The 15,423-nt window shown below is 50.8% G+C and overlaps 1 protein-coding gene across 5 annotated transcripts in view; it reads right to left on the bottom strand.

The window, feature by feature from the left end:
• Positions 1 to 15,423, bottom strand: part of ZFHX3 (zinc finger homeobox 3) — a 129,844-nt gene that overhangs the window by 27,449 nt on the left and 86,972 nt on the right. For 4 of the 5 annotated variants that reach the window (XM_017816260.1, XM_017816258.1, XM_017816259.1 and 1 more), the window contains one exon: positions 3,062 to 3,169. In XM_017816260.1, the coding sequence (XP_017671749.1) occupies positions 3,062 to 3,169 (108 nt within the window). The remainder of the gene's footprint in view (positions 1 to 3,061; positions 3,170 to 15,423) is intronic. The other variant, XM_017816261.1, reaches the window with a different exon arrangement.

The following is a 15,423-nucleotide window of genomic DNA, read 5'->3' as shown; positions in this document are numbered from 1 at the left end:
CAGCACAGCCCCTCACCTCTGCATCAGGGCAGGGAGCTGGGCAGGGGAACTTGGTATTTCCTTACAAATCTCACAAACCTTTAAGAAAGTGGGAGAAATAAACCCCCTGTGCGCAGTGAGGAAACCGAGGCACAAAGGGGAGCAAATTGCTGAGGAACATAATGATCAAATTGAAGGTGATGAGCAGCAAACGGGTCTGTTCCCCTCCCCTTCCACACGCCAGTCACTGGCTTTGAGCCTGCACCTCTCCCGCCTCCATCTCCACCTTCACAGAGTCGCCTGGCTCAGAGGCTCCTCCGAAGGTCAGCCAGTCCATCCAAAGCAGGATAGACTGTGCCTGCCTCATTCCCGACAGCAGCTCCTCTAATCTTCTTGAAAGACCTCTGAGGAACCTTCCCAGAAAACCCACTCCAGTGCTTCACAGGCTGTACAAGATTTTTTTTTTATTTATTATCTAACCTCAATCTTTCTCCCTTCAATTTAAGCCCATTGTGTCTTGTTGTCTGTATCCTCAACATGAAGAACAAATTATTTCCTCCCTTTCAGAAGCATTTCATGCACAAGAAGACTTATCTTGTCCTCCTGTTCAGTCTTTTTTTGGGTCAAATAAGCCTGTTCATTACATTTTCTCCCAGCTGATGTTGCTCTGTTCTGGGTCATTCCTGCTGTTTGGGCTTTCTGAAATTGCTCCCCACATTTCCCAACGCCCCAGCTCAGGAAAGGAGAGCTTTCCGGTGCTGACAAAACCCACCCCTGGCACAATATTGTCACCCACACCACAGTGTCTGGGCTTCATTTCAGCCTGTCCTGAAAAGCGGCATCGAAAGCCTTCCCAAGGAGACACTGACTGCAAACAGGACCTTCTTCACACAGAGGGAAATTGGGTCGTGTTGACATGATTTGTTCTTGACAAATCCGTGTCGACTGTTCCTCATCTCATTATCTTCCCATCAGCACTTACAAACAGTTGTTTGGTCAATTCCCAGGAAAATCTGGGGCAAATGGAGCTGGCAGGTGTGCGGTTCCCCAGCCACTCCTTCAGCCAGGGACAAGCCCCATGTCTGTCCCTCGCTGCACCTCCCCTCTCTTCTGCACAGCACAAGACAGAGCAGCTGGCAGGTCTGAGATGCTCCAGGCACTTTCTCCCAACACCCAGGTATGATGCAGAAGGTCAGGGACAATGTTCAGTGTCACCAAGTGCTCTGCAGCCTGTTCCCTGGCAGATGGGGGACGGGCTCTCTCCGCCGTGCCACTGACATGGGCTGTGCTGCTCTGCTTAGTGAAAGTGAATGCAAAGAAGGCTTCGTGCTCTTCAGCCTTATGACACCATGGTCACAGCCTTACCCTGCTGCCAAGAGCACGCTGGCTCAGTGCCAGCAGCCTCCTCCTCCTTGAGAGCTTCCTGGTACTGCCTGCTCCCCTTTCTGCTCACTGGTACTGGGACGTTTTCATGTCCCTGTACTTGGCTCCTTAGTGGCTGTCAGGAATAATCTGACTCAGTTTCTATTACTTTCCATGTCTGAGGTCCAGAAGGACCTGGCAACACAGCCACATTCCTCAAAGGAGCCTCAAGATCAGGAAAGTGAATGAGGTGTGGTGCCTCCTTTGCACACCTGCCAGACAGCAACACTGGGTAACATCATAATGCTTTAAAGTTCAGGGTGGTGGTGTTATGTGTTTGCAAGCAGGACCCGAGTTCAGCATCAGCACATCACACACCATGCTGAGGCTGTACTCCAGACAAGGCTGGTCCCATGCTCTGTAGGCTCATATGTCCATTCTGCATACTCTCCACACACAGTTAGTTCCCTTTGCAGACCCTATGGAGCCATCCCATTTCTGATTTGCTCCATGGCTGACAAACACTGGGTTAGAAATTTCACTAGCATGATGAAGAAATAAACCCATCCAAATCCAGAGTTTCTGGACAGTAAAGGGTTTAAAAAGAAGGCTCCTCTTTTTTCCTTACACATTTTTAGATATAAAAATAATATTTTCAAAATGATCAGCCTTTTTAAGCGCTTCAGGTTTGGGCAAATGGCCCTACTTACCCCTGAAGAGATGTAATCAATAAATAATACTTACCTCTTTCTGTGATACTTCACAAAGTGCTTATGCTCAGGATCATAAAATCCCACATGAGACTAAAAACCACCTAGAGCCAAGCAATATCCGCATTTCTGGGTTAAGAACGGGTCTGTGATAGGGAGGAACACACAGAGCAACCTTGAGTGGAGCCCATATCGAGAGCACAATCCTCAATAAGCAGTTAGGCCCAGCTTGCCCTCTCTGCCCATTAGGACACATCTTCCATTGACTGAGATTGAGACAGGCTGAGATTAGAACTGTAGACACGAAACACCACATTCCATCCTTGTGAAGACTATATAAAACAAAATATCTTTGTCTGGGGCTCACCAAGAGGTAAACACAAAAGCAGAAGGAGAAGGCTGCCTGGAAGAAGGGTCTCTGCGCAGACTGAGGCATCACACTGACCAACCCCGAGCCTGCCAACCGAGCAGGCCAGCATGGAGAAATAGGACCCAGGAGTCAGAACTGCTCCGTCCTGGTCCAAGGAAAATGGGTGCCGCCTCCAGCGCCTCAGGTTCTGTACCCACGCTGAAGCGGTCACCAAGGGCCAGCTGAAGGGAGAGATGTCCCTTCTCCATAGGGAGACAGTCATGGAGTCACCAAATGATATGCTTAATCCTACTTTGTGCTGGTTGCTGCCACAAGGGCCACGAGGGGCTGTCCCCTTCTCCTTCCTCCTCTCCTAGCTGCCGATCCCCTTGCCCAGGTCCAGTTCTGGAGCACACAATGCCCAGCACCAGCCTGGGGCTGGGAGTGGGGATGCATGACCCACCACGACTCAAACTATTGGGTATGTCATGAAGCTACACCTAAAGCCTTCACAGAGGATGACACATCACACAGACACTGACAATGCCATGTTGTGGTCTGTTAAGGAAGGGTTTTGCGGACATTGCTCTTCCCACCCCCCTTTCCTGGATTTAAAAAAAAGAGGGACAAACGCCACCTCTGCTATATCACAGAATCATACCTGTCCATTTACTCTGGTCCTTGTCCCCTCCACTCTCTTGCTCCTTGGCAGGCTCCTCAGCATCACCAGTTGTTTCATTGGGCCCTTCCACATCTTCACTGGGTTCTTCTGAAACAGAAGAAGCAGAAAGTGTTAACACAGACATTGAAGGCAGAACAGAAGAGTAAGAAGCTGCCATTGAGTAAGAGCAACAGTCAAGGCTGTGCACAAGTGTTGTGTGGCAGGTATCAACATCACTCAGTGTTCTCCCAACACATCTGCTTGCTAGTCAAGGCATAAATTACAGAGGAAAGAAGTATGAGATAAAGACAAAATGAAGAATCTTGCCCACTTCTACCACCTGGAGCTACAAAGGTCCCCTGAGGTGTCATGTACAGACCCTTCTCTCTAGAAGAAGGGTCTACCCAGCCACACCATGGATTAGAGACGCATGAGGGACTGGCTGGAGCCTCCAGCACATTCAGCCTCATCCTTCCTCCTCATCCTCATTGCAAGCTCTTTGGCCCCAGAACAGTACTGACCCTGATCACCGAGATGCCTGAGTTCACTGCAGACACATCACATCCCTCCTGCTCAGACTTGGAGCAACTCAGTCTGCTGCAGCCACGGCCTGGACACGAGGCATGGGAGGAACCTGCTCAGGGTTCTGCCTTCACCCCAGTCAGGGGAAGAGTTTGCCAACCCCGGCAGCACCACACAGGTGCCAAAGCACAGAGGAGAGACAACACTCAGTGAAGTGCTGAAAGCTCAGAACAAAATGCAGAGCACCTTGGCCCTGCCCATAATAACAGCACCAATGTGCCAAGGCCAGGCATGGAGCGTGTCGACCCAGCACAGTCCAGCTCCAAGCCAATCTCGTCAGGTGGGACACTGGGAGCGAGAGCAATGTGGCTGTTATATCAGGGTGTAACAGATACATTATCATCTACTATTTTGGGTATTTATGTACAGTCCCTATAACTGACAGGGGTTACCCCACCACTGGGCTAAATGGCACTTCTAGGCTATTATATAAATTTTGAGGCAGCATAGTTTATAATTTTAACTTGCATTATCTGGTCATGGTAAATCCGAGGCTATCCTGGGGTTTACCTGAACCACCTAATCAGTTCAAGCACCACCCCTCACCCTTCCCCTAACAAAGACAGGGTTAGAAATTTGGGCTAAAAATATGTATTAGGAGCTTGCAGATACTCAGCAGTGCCCTTTGAGGATGTGTCAGCCTAAATTGGGGAGGAACTTGTAAAAGCATCCAGAGATCAGCTGATATTAGGTGATTTATGCTCTACTCCTTTTACTCTTTTAAAAGCTGGGAACTCTCAAGAGCTGTAGGGATCCCATGGGCTTTCCCTGGGAAAATAGGACTCCAGAGAGGGGTAGAAGTGCTGACAAAGGCACCCAACATGTAGAAAGACACTAATCACTGATGGAGGGGTGAGATGGGCAGTTTGCCACATGAGCCGAGTGCTCGAGTTTGCTGGGAGAAGGGCTGTGAAACAGCAGCTGGGTTCACGTTTCAGAAATTAAAATTCCAATCTTTTTTCCACTCTAGGGAAAAAACGACAACAAACCACCCTGGTGGTGCACGCAACCCCACCACCCTGGTGCCTTCAAACCACTTCAAGTAGGGCAAGAACGTCCCATCAGCTGGGGGAGCTACTGCAGAAGCAGATTTATCTGGTTTTATTAAAAACCTTCTTTAACGGGTTTCTACATTTTATTTAAATCATCATTTTAACCTGTCTCTAGACACACAGTGTTGTCTGTTGGCTCAGATGCTCCCTGACCCCCCTCGACAAGGTGAGGAGATGGCTCCCACCTCCCATGGCCCATGGCCCGCACCCCACTGCACATCACTCATCACCCATGGCCATCACACACTGCCCTGGCCCCGGCTCCACCATTGCTCAGCCCTGGCCCCCAGCCCTGAGACCCCCAGCCCAGAGCTCCCGGCCCAGCTGAACAACAAAGGGCACCCTGTGCGGCGGCACTGCCGGCTGCGACCCGGAGGTGTCAGCATCGGCATGGGAGGAAGAGGAAGGGCAAGCCAGGCTCAGCCGCTGTCTGGGCTCTAACCTGAGCATGTGGAAATAATACACGTCTTCCAGTGCGCTGTCTGGTTCGAAGGGAATAAAATAGGACATTCATAAGCAGTTACACCATCTGTCTTTATACCATCATCATCATCAACAGGGGAAAAAATAGCTCTTTAAAATGGATGAAAGCCCAGGCTGACAGTAACCGGAAAAATGTGAGCTATGAATACCAATAACAGGAGAAAATTATTAAAAAACAAGGCTATGAATGCAAGTCCTCAGCACTGCTGGGGCGGCAGTCCTTTGGGTCCACCCCCCAGCAGCCCAAGCTGAGCCCCCACATTCCTGGCACTGAGCACTCCCCAGCCCCAATCCCAGGAACGCTCCTCTCTGAGGACGTGACCTGCTCTCAGCTCAACACCCTGTGCTGGGCAGGGGGGCAGGGAGCAGATCCAGATCTGAACCTTTCTCTTGCTCCACCCTGAGCTATTTTTTTTCTGAAGAGTAATTTTTTTAAAGCAGGATGGGAGGGACCAGAGTCCAACACATCTGCCCAGAGAGGCTCTGAACCAGATGGGGAAGGTCCTAGTACCATCCCTGCCAAGCTCCTTGCTCCCAGGGCCTCTGGTACAGAGTCCCAGAGAATGGGAAGCGTTAACTCCAGCTGCCTCGTGATCCCCTTCAAGCAGACTTCTCTGGAAGGCAGAGGCAGCTCTGCTCACCATGCTCAGCCTGGCCTGTGCTGCAGCGCCAGTGTTCCTGCTGAGCCCAGGGATGGTGGGTAAAGCAGCCCTTCCCCTGGCTCTGACTTGCTGAGAACTCGCCTTCAGCACACGTGGGGCTCACACCTGTGTCTGACCCAGCTTCTGGCAAGGAGACCTCAACACTGATGGTAAAAGCAGTGAAGCTCCTGCTCCTGAGAGGCCTGTGCCCACGCTCTCTGATGACAGCTCCGCGGTTGTTGAGCTGCAGCAGCAGCTCTGTGGCATGGTACAGGTCTGAGTAGCAAACACCTGCATGAAGGCAGCCAACCATCCGTCCCCTGTGCCCCTTTGGGGCACCTCTCTGCGAGGACAAGGCCAGCAGCACATCTGGTAGGGAAAGGTCTGCTCCTCCCTCAATTGACAAGGAGTTTCTATTGTCATTGTCTGCAAAGCCCGGTGTCCCGCTGTCCCCACACTGTGCACGAGCAGAGCCCACCATCGTCCTTATGTAACGGCCCACGGGACCCACCTGCAGCTGAGTGTGCAGACCACGCCAAGGTCAGCTCCCGAGGCTGAATGACCCATGGTCAGTAAGACACAGGGAATTTACTTCCAAATCACCACGACCCTTTTGTTACCACCTGACACCCCAGGCCCTCCAAAGCTGCACATGCTGTTCAGACATGACTTCAGAGGTGCAAGAGCTGTTGTTGTGACATTTGTATGGGAGAATCATGTCCCCCTGAAAAACAAACAACACACGCTGTGCACGCGTCTCCACGCCAGAGCTTCATCTCCAAGTCCATGATGCTTTATTAATAACTTTTAAAAGGAATTTTCCAACTGCCAGGGCCCAGGTCAATACTGAGAGTGAGCAATTGCAGCCCCTGGAGCCCAAGGAGCTGCTTTTCTATCATATCCCACCTGCCCCATGCAGAATCCTAGGAAGAGTCTTTGCTTCCTTCATGAATAAATCATTTTAGAAAGCGGTATTTCCTTTTAATTTAAAATTAAACCGTTCACTGCAGAGGAGTGGGGGAAGAGCAGGAGTAGAGTCTGGAAAATCACGAGTATCTGACTTCTGCAGAGGTCAGGGAACCTCTGACTCAGTTATGCACTGAAATGTGCCTGAATAACTGTGCTCTGTCGCACAGGACCACGCTCCTGCCGTCTGCCCCTGCCCAAACGCAGCAAGTTTGAGGGCTGGAGAAGTCAGCAAATGCTGATGGGATCCAGACTAGCTTGAACAGCCCAAGACCTCTCACCTCTCATTCTCTCAGTCAGGTTTTCCTTAACAAACCCAGATCTCTTATCTGAAGGGATAAGGGGCATTTCAGGGGTGGCGGAAATGTAGGGATGGGAGAGAAAGAGCGTGCACTGCCTCTCCACCCTCCGGCAGGCTCGAGAGCTGAGAAACATTAGCTGTCATGAACCACAATCAAATCAGGTTTGAAATATTTAGCAGTGGCTTGGAAAATGCGGCGGTGCAGCTCTGACAGGCGAGATGTGCAGACACCCATTTTCCATTATAATGGAAATATCAAGCCTGTTCTGAATATGTATAACCTAGAAAAATGTATTGATTTTTCATTCGGCATTAAAAAAATGAAATACCCTGCAGCTGTCAAAAGCCTTTTGTTAAAAGCTCATCTTTCCTGGAATGAGGTTTACCAGAAACAAGTTTTAATTGTACACAGGGTCTCTCCTTTGGAACAAAAAGAATCCTTGACGCTCCCGTTTTCAGGATAAGTAGCTGAAAAAGCCCGCAGAGAGACAGGACTGAGACCTGGCTGACTGCTGCACGCTGCGGCTGTCGGGGAGGTGACGGCGATGGCTGTGTGGCACAGATGCTGTGCTGGCACCGCCATGTGCTGCCAGCTGGTGAGGGGCAGCCCCCGCTGCAGGGTTCCCACCACCCAGCCTGTTTCAAAAGTTCAACTGCTTTCAAGTAGTTTAAACGTGAGTTCCCCCGGGCCCTGGGAGGAGAGGTGCCGGGGTTTGGGTCCATATGGAGGAGGAGGATGGTCTGCAGTGGATTGAGGAGCCGAGCCCAGGAGGAGCTCGGCTGTCCCCAAGCTGTGCCAGGGCCACCATGCAGGGTCTGGTGCTGCTGACTCAGAAAGGTCACCAAGAGGCATGCAGAGGGTGGTCCCACCTCACACCGTGCCCATGGGCCCGGCGCACTTGGCTGTGGGAACAGAGCAGAGGCAGAGCCTGGGATGGGGGTCTGACCTGAGCTCCCACTCCAGATGCATCTGCATGCTGCAATACCGTCCATGCTAGCTCCTAACAGGATTATTCTACATCAACCTGTTTATTCCCACTGTTTTCCCAAAAGGAAAAGCAGGACTCCAAATGGTAAGAAGGCAGCACTAGGCACAGGTTCTGAGAGGAATGCCACAGAGCTCCAGCCTGGATGCAAAGCAGGTGGGTAAATCCCACCTGACAAAGGGCTGTAGGAAAACAATATAACTCTACCTTGGATTAATGACACTTATTTCCCAGACAGCTCCATTCCAGAGCATCTCTGTTGCTTTCACTGACAAACAGAATCTGCTGGCTATGGCTAGATCAGCTGACAGAGCCATCAGAGAGCCATGAAACGCTTGGGTTGAGAGGGACCTTAAAGACCATCTTGTTCCAACCCCCTGCCATGGGCAGGGTCACCTTCCACTAGACCAGGTTGCTCCAAGCCCCACCCAACCTGGCCTAGGACACTCACAGGAATGGGGCACCCACAACCAAGAACCTCTTCCCTGGGACAGCACTGCCTTCTCCCTGTCCCTGGGAACAAGACTGTCCATCTTTTTTGCAGACTGGGCTAGATTTTAAGGCAATGGAATCCAACAGGGACTTGCCCCCTTGAATTTCAGCAGGACTAGAATGGTTGCTGTTATTTTCACACATGAAATATAAAAAAAAAGGCAAATTCCTTGAGCATGTTTGTAGTGGAGCGTGATGTGATTGTGTTGTCATTTATGGGAAATAATCGCAAGCCCATCTCTCCCTTTCCCCCCATTTTCCAGTCCAAATAACCATGAAAAATTACACTTCAATGTCAGGAGGACAACAAAGGAGGGGCTTTCTCCTGCGGCTTGATGGCTTTTCTGCCTCCCCTTCCTTGGACAAAAACTACCTTCAATTCTGTTTCATTTTAAACGTGATCTAACAAATGCATCTTGACAAGTTCCTTTCTCTTTTTCTTTTAAACAGTATTTTGCACAGTTTAACCTAGCTCCAAACTGGAATCAGCTGGAAAGGAGGCACATGTGAAAACACAAACACAGATCAAACAGCAAAACAAAAGAGCCCATCTCCAGCTCCAGGTCTGCAGGGAGAGGACAGAGTGGCCTCCACGTGGAGACCCGTGGGACAAGGGTCGAGAGACAAAGGGGACTTGGGGGAGGAAGAGGATGGACGAGTCAGGTCGCAGAGGTTACAAGGCAGGAGCACAGCAAAGGCGACCAGGGGATGGGAAGTGTGGTGCCCAGTCCCAGTTTGTGAGGGAAAGGATCAGTGCCAGCCTTGTCCCTCTGCTAAAAATACGCAGCGGAACTGCTTGAGCAGAGAACCATGGGTTTTATAGAATCATGGAATTATTTGAGTTGGAAATGCCCTCTAAGATCACAACTGTTCTGCCAGCACTGCCAAGGCCACCACTAACTCATGTCCCCAGGTGCCACATCTACAGGGCTCTTAAATTCCACCAGGGATGGAGACTCCACCACTGCCCTGGGCAGCCTGTACAAGGGCTTGACGACCATTTTCAGGAAGGAATTTTTCCCAATATCAAATCTAAATCTCTCCTGGCACAACTTGAGGCCATTTCTCCTTGTCCTGTCACTTGTTCCTTGGGAGAAGAGCACTGCAGGCCCTCAGTGGGCTGTGCCAGCAGAGCAAGGTGCTCCAGGTAAGAGGTGCTTTGTGCTCACTGGGAATAGGCTCATTCCAGAAAAACTTTGGAGATCCACAAATAAAACCAGTGCCGAGGCTAAGCTGAAGTTAAAAGCCAACTTTAACAACTCTGCAACAAGGTACATCTTGAGAACACTGTAACTATAACAAAAATGAGCTATAATTAATTCATGCTTAGCCTTAAGGGCTGGATATGCACAAGAGAGCTCTGAACAACCTTAACCCACCATCATCACAAACCACACTTAAATCAAGGACTAAAATGTTCTCTTTCTGCTTAGTTTTTTTTAAATATACAACTCCTATGACTCCTACTCTGTTCTCCCTCTCCATGGTATCGCTCCAAGGAAAAGTTAATTAATGTCTTGCTGACCCTCTTTCTCCCCCTACCCAACCATTTCCCAACCTCAGCATGTTTGGAGTTCTTTTAAGCTCAGCTAAAAACTTGGGAAAGCCATAATTGCAGTGCCCTGGTTTAGGGACAATTAAAATATCCCCACAGCTTGTGGTACCACAAGGTCTCGACACAGACGTGGGGCAGTGGAGGGGAGTGGTGGGGCTGACCTGGGGCTGACCAGTCCACAGCTGGGCACAGGGTCCATGGCAAATAATATCTTCTTGTCCTCAGTGAGGAAAGTTTTTTGTTACAAAGAACATTGAAAAAAGACCAACAGTTCTAAGTGAATGTCCTTAAGGATGACTTGTACACGGGGTGAGTCCCAGTGGGTCTGAAACATGTGGTCTGGTCTGTTTGTTCTTGACTAGATCCCAGTGCCGCGTTGCCAGGCTCTTCCTGGAGCTTATTTCTAGGAAGTAACAATACCCATGGACATGGGAAATCATAAATAGCCATAAACAATATGTGTAATAAAAAATAAAAGAAAATAATCCTGGGATGTGTTGCTGCCCCAACGCAGAATAGGTTGAGGAAACCACTAAATGTGGCATTCAGTGCTCTGGTCTAGTTGACAAGGTGGTGATTGGTCAAAGGTAGGACTCGAGGATCTTAGAAGTCTTTTCAAACAGAAATGATTCTGTGATTCTGTGACTCTGAGGAAGGCGAGAGGGAGCCAGCAGGGATGCTCGGACCACCAGCATTGGGGAACAAGGTGGGGGGTCACTGTGGTGGTAACCACAGTCATGTCTGCAGAGAGATTTTCAGCTTTTAAGGGGACTTCAGAGTGAGGAGTTGCACGTCCCCAGGAGCCCTGAGAAGGACAGGGCAAATACAGCCATCAGTCTGGACAGAGACAAGGCAGACTCCAGTCAGCAGAGGGGTTCGTGACATTTCAGTACTAGAAGGGCGATACCTCCTCAGGTTCACCAGGTAGAAAAACCAGCCTCACAGAACCGCAATTAAAAGTTAAAAAAGTTCCCTGTGTGAACGGCAGTGGTGTCACTTTGCTGCTGAAGGACAGAGGCCATGGCAGTGATGTTGTCCCTTGAACACAGTGCCCCACTTCCAACCCTGTCAAGTCGACAGCCCGTGAACCATGTCCCCATGCCGTCACCCCTCCGTTGGCCCCTCTGCCAGCCCCTCCGAGCTCTCTGATACCAAAGACCACTTGGGTTGGTGCAGCAGAGGGAGTAGGTTAACACAGGTGAGCTCTCACATGCACAGCAAATACCAGCTGAGGAGAACAGGGAGAGGAGACACCCCATGACTCTGCAGCCTCGGAGCTGTCCTTGAGGACATGATCGAGGGGCCTCACATCATCCCCCACAGCAGGGATGGCCATGGCCTAGGCTGGGCTGTCCCTCAACAGGTTTGGGTTAGTGGCACTGGCAGAATGTCAGTAATTGCTTTTCCCCTTGTACTAACGAGCTTTCAGCAGCAGTGACTTCAGCTTCCTGGAGCCAACAGCCCCTTTTTCTCCACCTCTCTTGGCTTTGGGTAATTGAAAGCGACTGCAATCTCAGTGCTGGCTCTCCAGCACTCAGCTGCACTGGGAGGTCAGGGAATGTCAAGTGAAGCTTTTCCACTCACTTCCCCACTGCTGCATGCACTGATGGAGGCAGCTCCTCGGCCCCAAGGAACAGGTGAAATTAGGGGGCAGTGAGCAGGCGAAGAAACCCAAGGACAGCCCCACTGCAGTGGGGAAGGGGTTGCCCGCCATGGCCCTCTGCCACAAGAAGCTGCATGGCCCTGCTGACCCTGGACTTCTTTTTTTAATTTTTCATTTAAAACAGCAGATAGGTTTCTTTTCAAGGAAACTATACCTTCACCCTTATTTTTTTTACAGCATCACAAAACCCTTTCCCCTATGATGCCCATGTCCCCTGTCACACATCAGGAAAGGATCTTTCACTTGCCATCAAATCTCAGGTAACAGTAAAGGGAGCTGAATGGCTTCTCCATCTCCCAAATGAAACACAGAGGATCAAGGAAAAGGGAAGAACACAGAGAAGCTCCCGAGGAGACGCTGAGGGCACTCATGGCTCTCAAGCTGCCAGCCTGTGGCCAAGCCTGGAGGTAGCACCGAGTGGGCCATGCCAATGGACAGGGTAGACAGAGACTTTTGGCCGCTCTGGGATCCTGCTCGGTGTCTGCAGCCCCTGAGCCTGGCTCCTTCCTGCTAACAAGGGCGCACTGGGCGCTCCAGGGACTGGATCTGCTCCTGGAACGTGGAGCTAGGCACATACATGCACAGGTGGTGGCTCCAGCAGAGGCCTGTGATAAGAATTTATTTCTCTCAATTACGGGTGCTTGTCCCCAGCCTCAGTTCATCAGCGCAGCACGGCCGAGTCAATGAAAGCCCCGTAACGCACTAATCAGATGCACAGAGACTTCCCGGAGCTGTTGGCTGCTCCTAAAACAAGCAACAACTCTGGGATGTGGGTTTCCAGCCCTGCCCTCCCTCTGCTCAGAACTGCCCCTGGTCAGTGGCCGGGTCAGAGGTAGATTCTCTGCAGGGTCTGAGGCATCACCTCGCACCACACGCTGCACACATGTGTGGAGTGGACAGCAACACAGTGCCTGTCCAAACGCTTTATCTCCCTGCTCGCGGGAGTCCCTCCAGGCCAGAAGCTTCCAAGGGTGTGTTAGAGATTTTCAGATTAAGTTTTTAGGGTTTTATTGGAGTTTGATCTATTTATTCCCTTCAGCTCAAGACTATTCTGAAATAACCTGTGAATGTCCTGAGCAGACAGAGAAGGATCTAAATACTGCCCTCACAGAGCAAATGTAAGACAAAAATGTCAGGGAAAAATCACTGCTGGGATCCCTTCTGGTGCCCTCAGAAAAACAACACCCCTGCTTTTGGAAAACTCCATTTGAAACGAGCTAATCAGGTTGCACATGGGAGGAGGGAAGGGAGGGAGAGATGGCGGGATGGGGGGACGGAGGGACAACATCGGGCGCTGCTGTGAGGTCCCCTGGCCTGTGTGCTCAGGACATGGTGACATCGCCTACTCCGTGGGTACTTATGGGCTGCGGCTGTTTGGTTTAAAATAAGCAAACAGCCCTTCCCCTTCCTTCCCCTTCCAAAGGGAGTCACAGGAAAAGGCTGTGAACTCCATGTTGCCACTCCGGTCTGGCACAAACCATCTCTGTCCTGACACTGCTGGGGTCCTGCTCCTCCACTGCCAGCACGGGGCCTTCACCGAACTTCCCTGGCACAAACCTCTGGGGCGTGTGGCGCAGGGACGCTCTCCCTGCAGCCTGCTTGACAGCACTATTGATCCAACACACACTTGGTGCCTTCAAAGTTGTTTATGATCAATATGCAAATTGCCCATGGTATTGATCTGGTATTAATTTTCAATTAGGGAATCCACAAGGGGTCTCTCAGGGTCAATATCCAACAATCCAAGGTAACTCCACAGTGGAGCCATGGGACTGACGCTGCCCAGGGCCTGTGGCTGCTCCCACACCTCCTGCCTCAATCCCTGTGGACAGTCTGGATGCCACAGTGGTGCTGGCACTTGGGGAAAGCCCCTGGCAAGTGGATTTAGGCAGCAGCCTTCAACCTACACACCGTGTTACCTGTGCTAACACTATTACTGGTACTGACAGTGCTGGAAAGCCCAGTGCAGGGGTGTTCACAGCAGCATCTGTGGCCTGGTGGGGGGTTGGGGTGCAGGGAGGTCAGGGCAGGGGTAGTGCCAGCAGGTTCCAAGTGACAGAGCGGGGACCCAAACGCTGCCTTCCACCATGGAACACAAGCTATGGGAATCTGCGCATCCAAAAACAGGTCAGAAGTGGGAAAGGTCCTCATGTGCTACACAAAGATTCCAAAAAGTGAAAGAAATCATTGAAACTGCCTTGAAAATCTAGAGGAAAGTGTTCTTTTCCAGCAACGTGACCCATCCCACCAGCCACCCTCCCAGCTCCCTTGCTTCGGGAGGCCTAGAGGGACATGGTTCTTGCTTCGAGCCCCACGGCTGCACTGGAGAGGTGATGTCCCCTCCACACCGGGGAGGTGACATCACCTCTGCACCGCCGCCTGTGCCCACCCACGGCTCCGCCACTCGCTGTGCTAACCAGCACATTAGCTACCCAGGCTAATTGGTTTATGGATAACATTAATTACCATGTTGCTCATTAATGGATGAAATCTTTATTGGTTCCATTGATCAGCGGGACTTGTTAGTCGGCCTCCTAACCAATGGCGGATGTAACAAGCTCTCTTATTGGCATATCAATTAATGCAATCAATTTCTGGCCAGCGGCTGCCATTCGCTTCCCTGCTTGTTAGACTGGGGGAGACAGAGTCATGTCAAGTAAGCATTTATTTAAAGGGTTTCTAATTCTTCTTGAGCTGACTTCCCAGCAGGCTTTCTGCCACACAAGGGTTTTCTGCCTTCAGAGACCTTCCCCTTTCCTCTGCTACAGAATCAGATCTATGATGGTCCCTCCAAACTGAATAATTTCTGTGAAATTATTTATTGAGTCTGGCAAGTAGGATCAGCCACAGTCAGAGGTGTGGGATTGAGAAGTCAGACTGTGCGACTACCCCAATTTAACACACTGGGGAGATGGGCAGGAGCACAAACACGCTCCCCAGGAACAGGCAGGGGCTCACAAGCCACGCCACAAAGCCTCTCCACACACAGGTTAATGCTAATTCCAGGGTCAGTTCCCCAAAGTTTTGTCAGGGAACAACAAGCCTTGGATACTTCTGCCCTACCCCACCTTCAAGAGCGAACTCAGATTATGTCACATAGGGCTGCACCCACATCCCAGGCGGTGCTTGCAGCCACTTCTTCAGCCTCAGTCTGGAAAAGGAGAGCAGGATCACACTGCTCATGGGCAGAATTAGCTGAGAACGGAGAAATGCCATGGGCTTTCATGAGCCCAGTAGGCCTGGCAGACCAGTCCTGCTTTCCTGAGGAGGGTGGCACAGGGGATGACCCAACAAAACAGGTCATGGTATGATGAAGACTGAGAGATTTTCTGAGCTATTTCTCCCATGAGCAAGAAGGGACTTGCAGATAATTGGACAGGAGGCCAGTGACATCCACAAGGAGTAAGAGCCTCTGTTCTGACTCAGAGACTTTGCTCAGTTTTCTTTTGGTCTGTTGGCCAGAACACGCTCACAAAGAGCTCAAACTCCATTCTACCTTGGCCGAGTTTCCTCTGCCAGGGAGAGGCCCTCTGTGCCCACTGCAATCCTTCCCAGCCTGATCCACGCTCTGGATCTTCACCCAGGTGATTGTGTAGGAAGGATCTTCCCCGCCAAACACAATAATAAAACAAACCTTATCA

The sequence above is a fragment of the Lepidothrix coronata genome, unplaced genomic scaffold (genome assembly GCF_001604755.1).
Source record: "Lepidothrix coronata isolate B3197 unplaced genomic scaffold, Lepidothrix_coronata-1.0 Scaffold54, whole genome shotgun sequence".
In the NCBI taxonomy this organism is placed as follows: Eukaryota; Metazoa; Chordata; class Aves; order Passeriformes; family Pipridae; genus Lepidothrix; species Lepidothrix coronata.
Note: the sequence above shows the minus strand (reverse complement) of the source record. Positions and strands in the feature narration are given on the sequence as shown.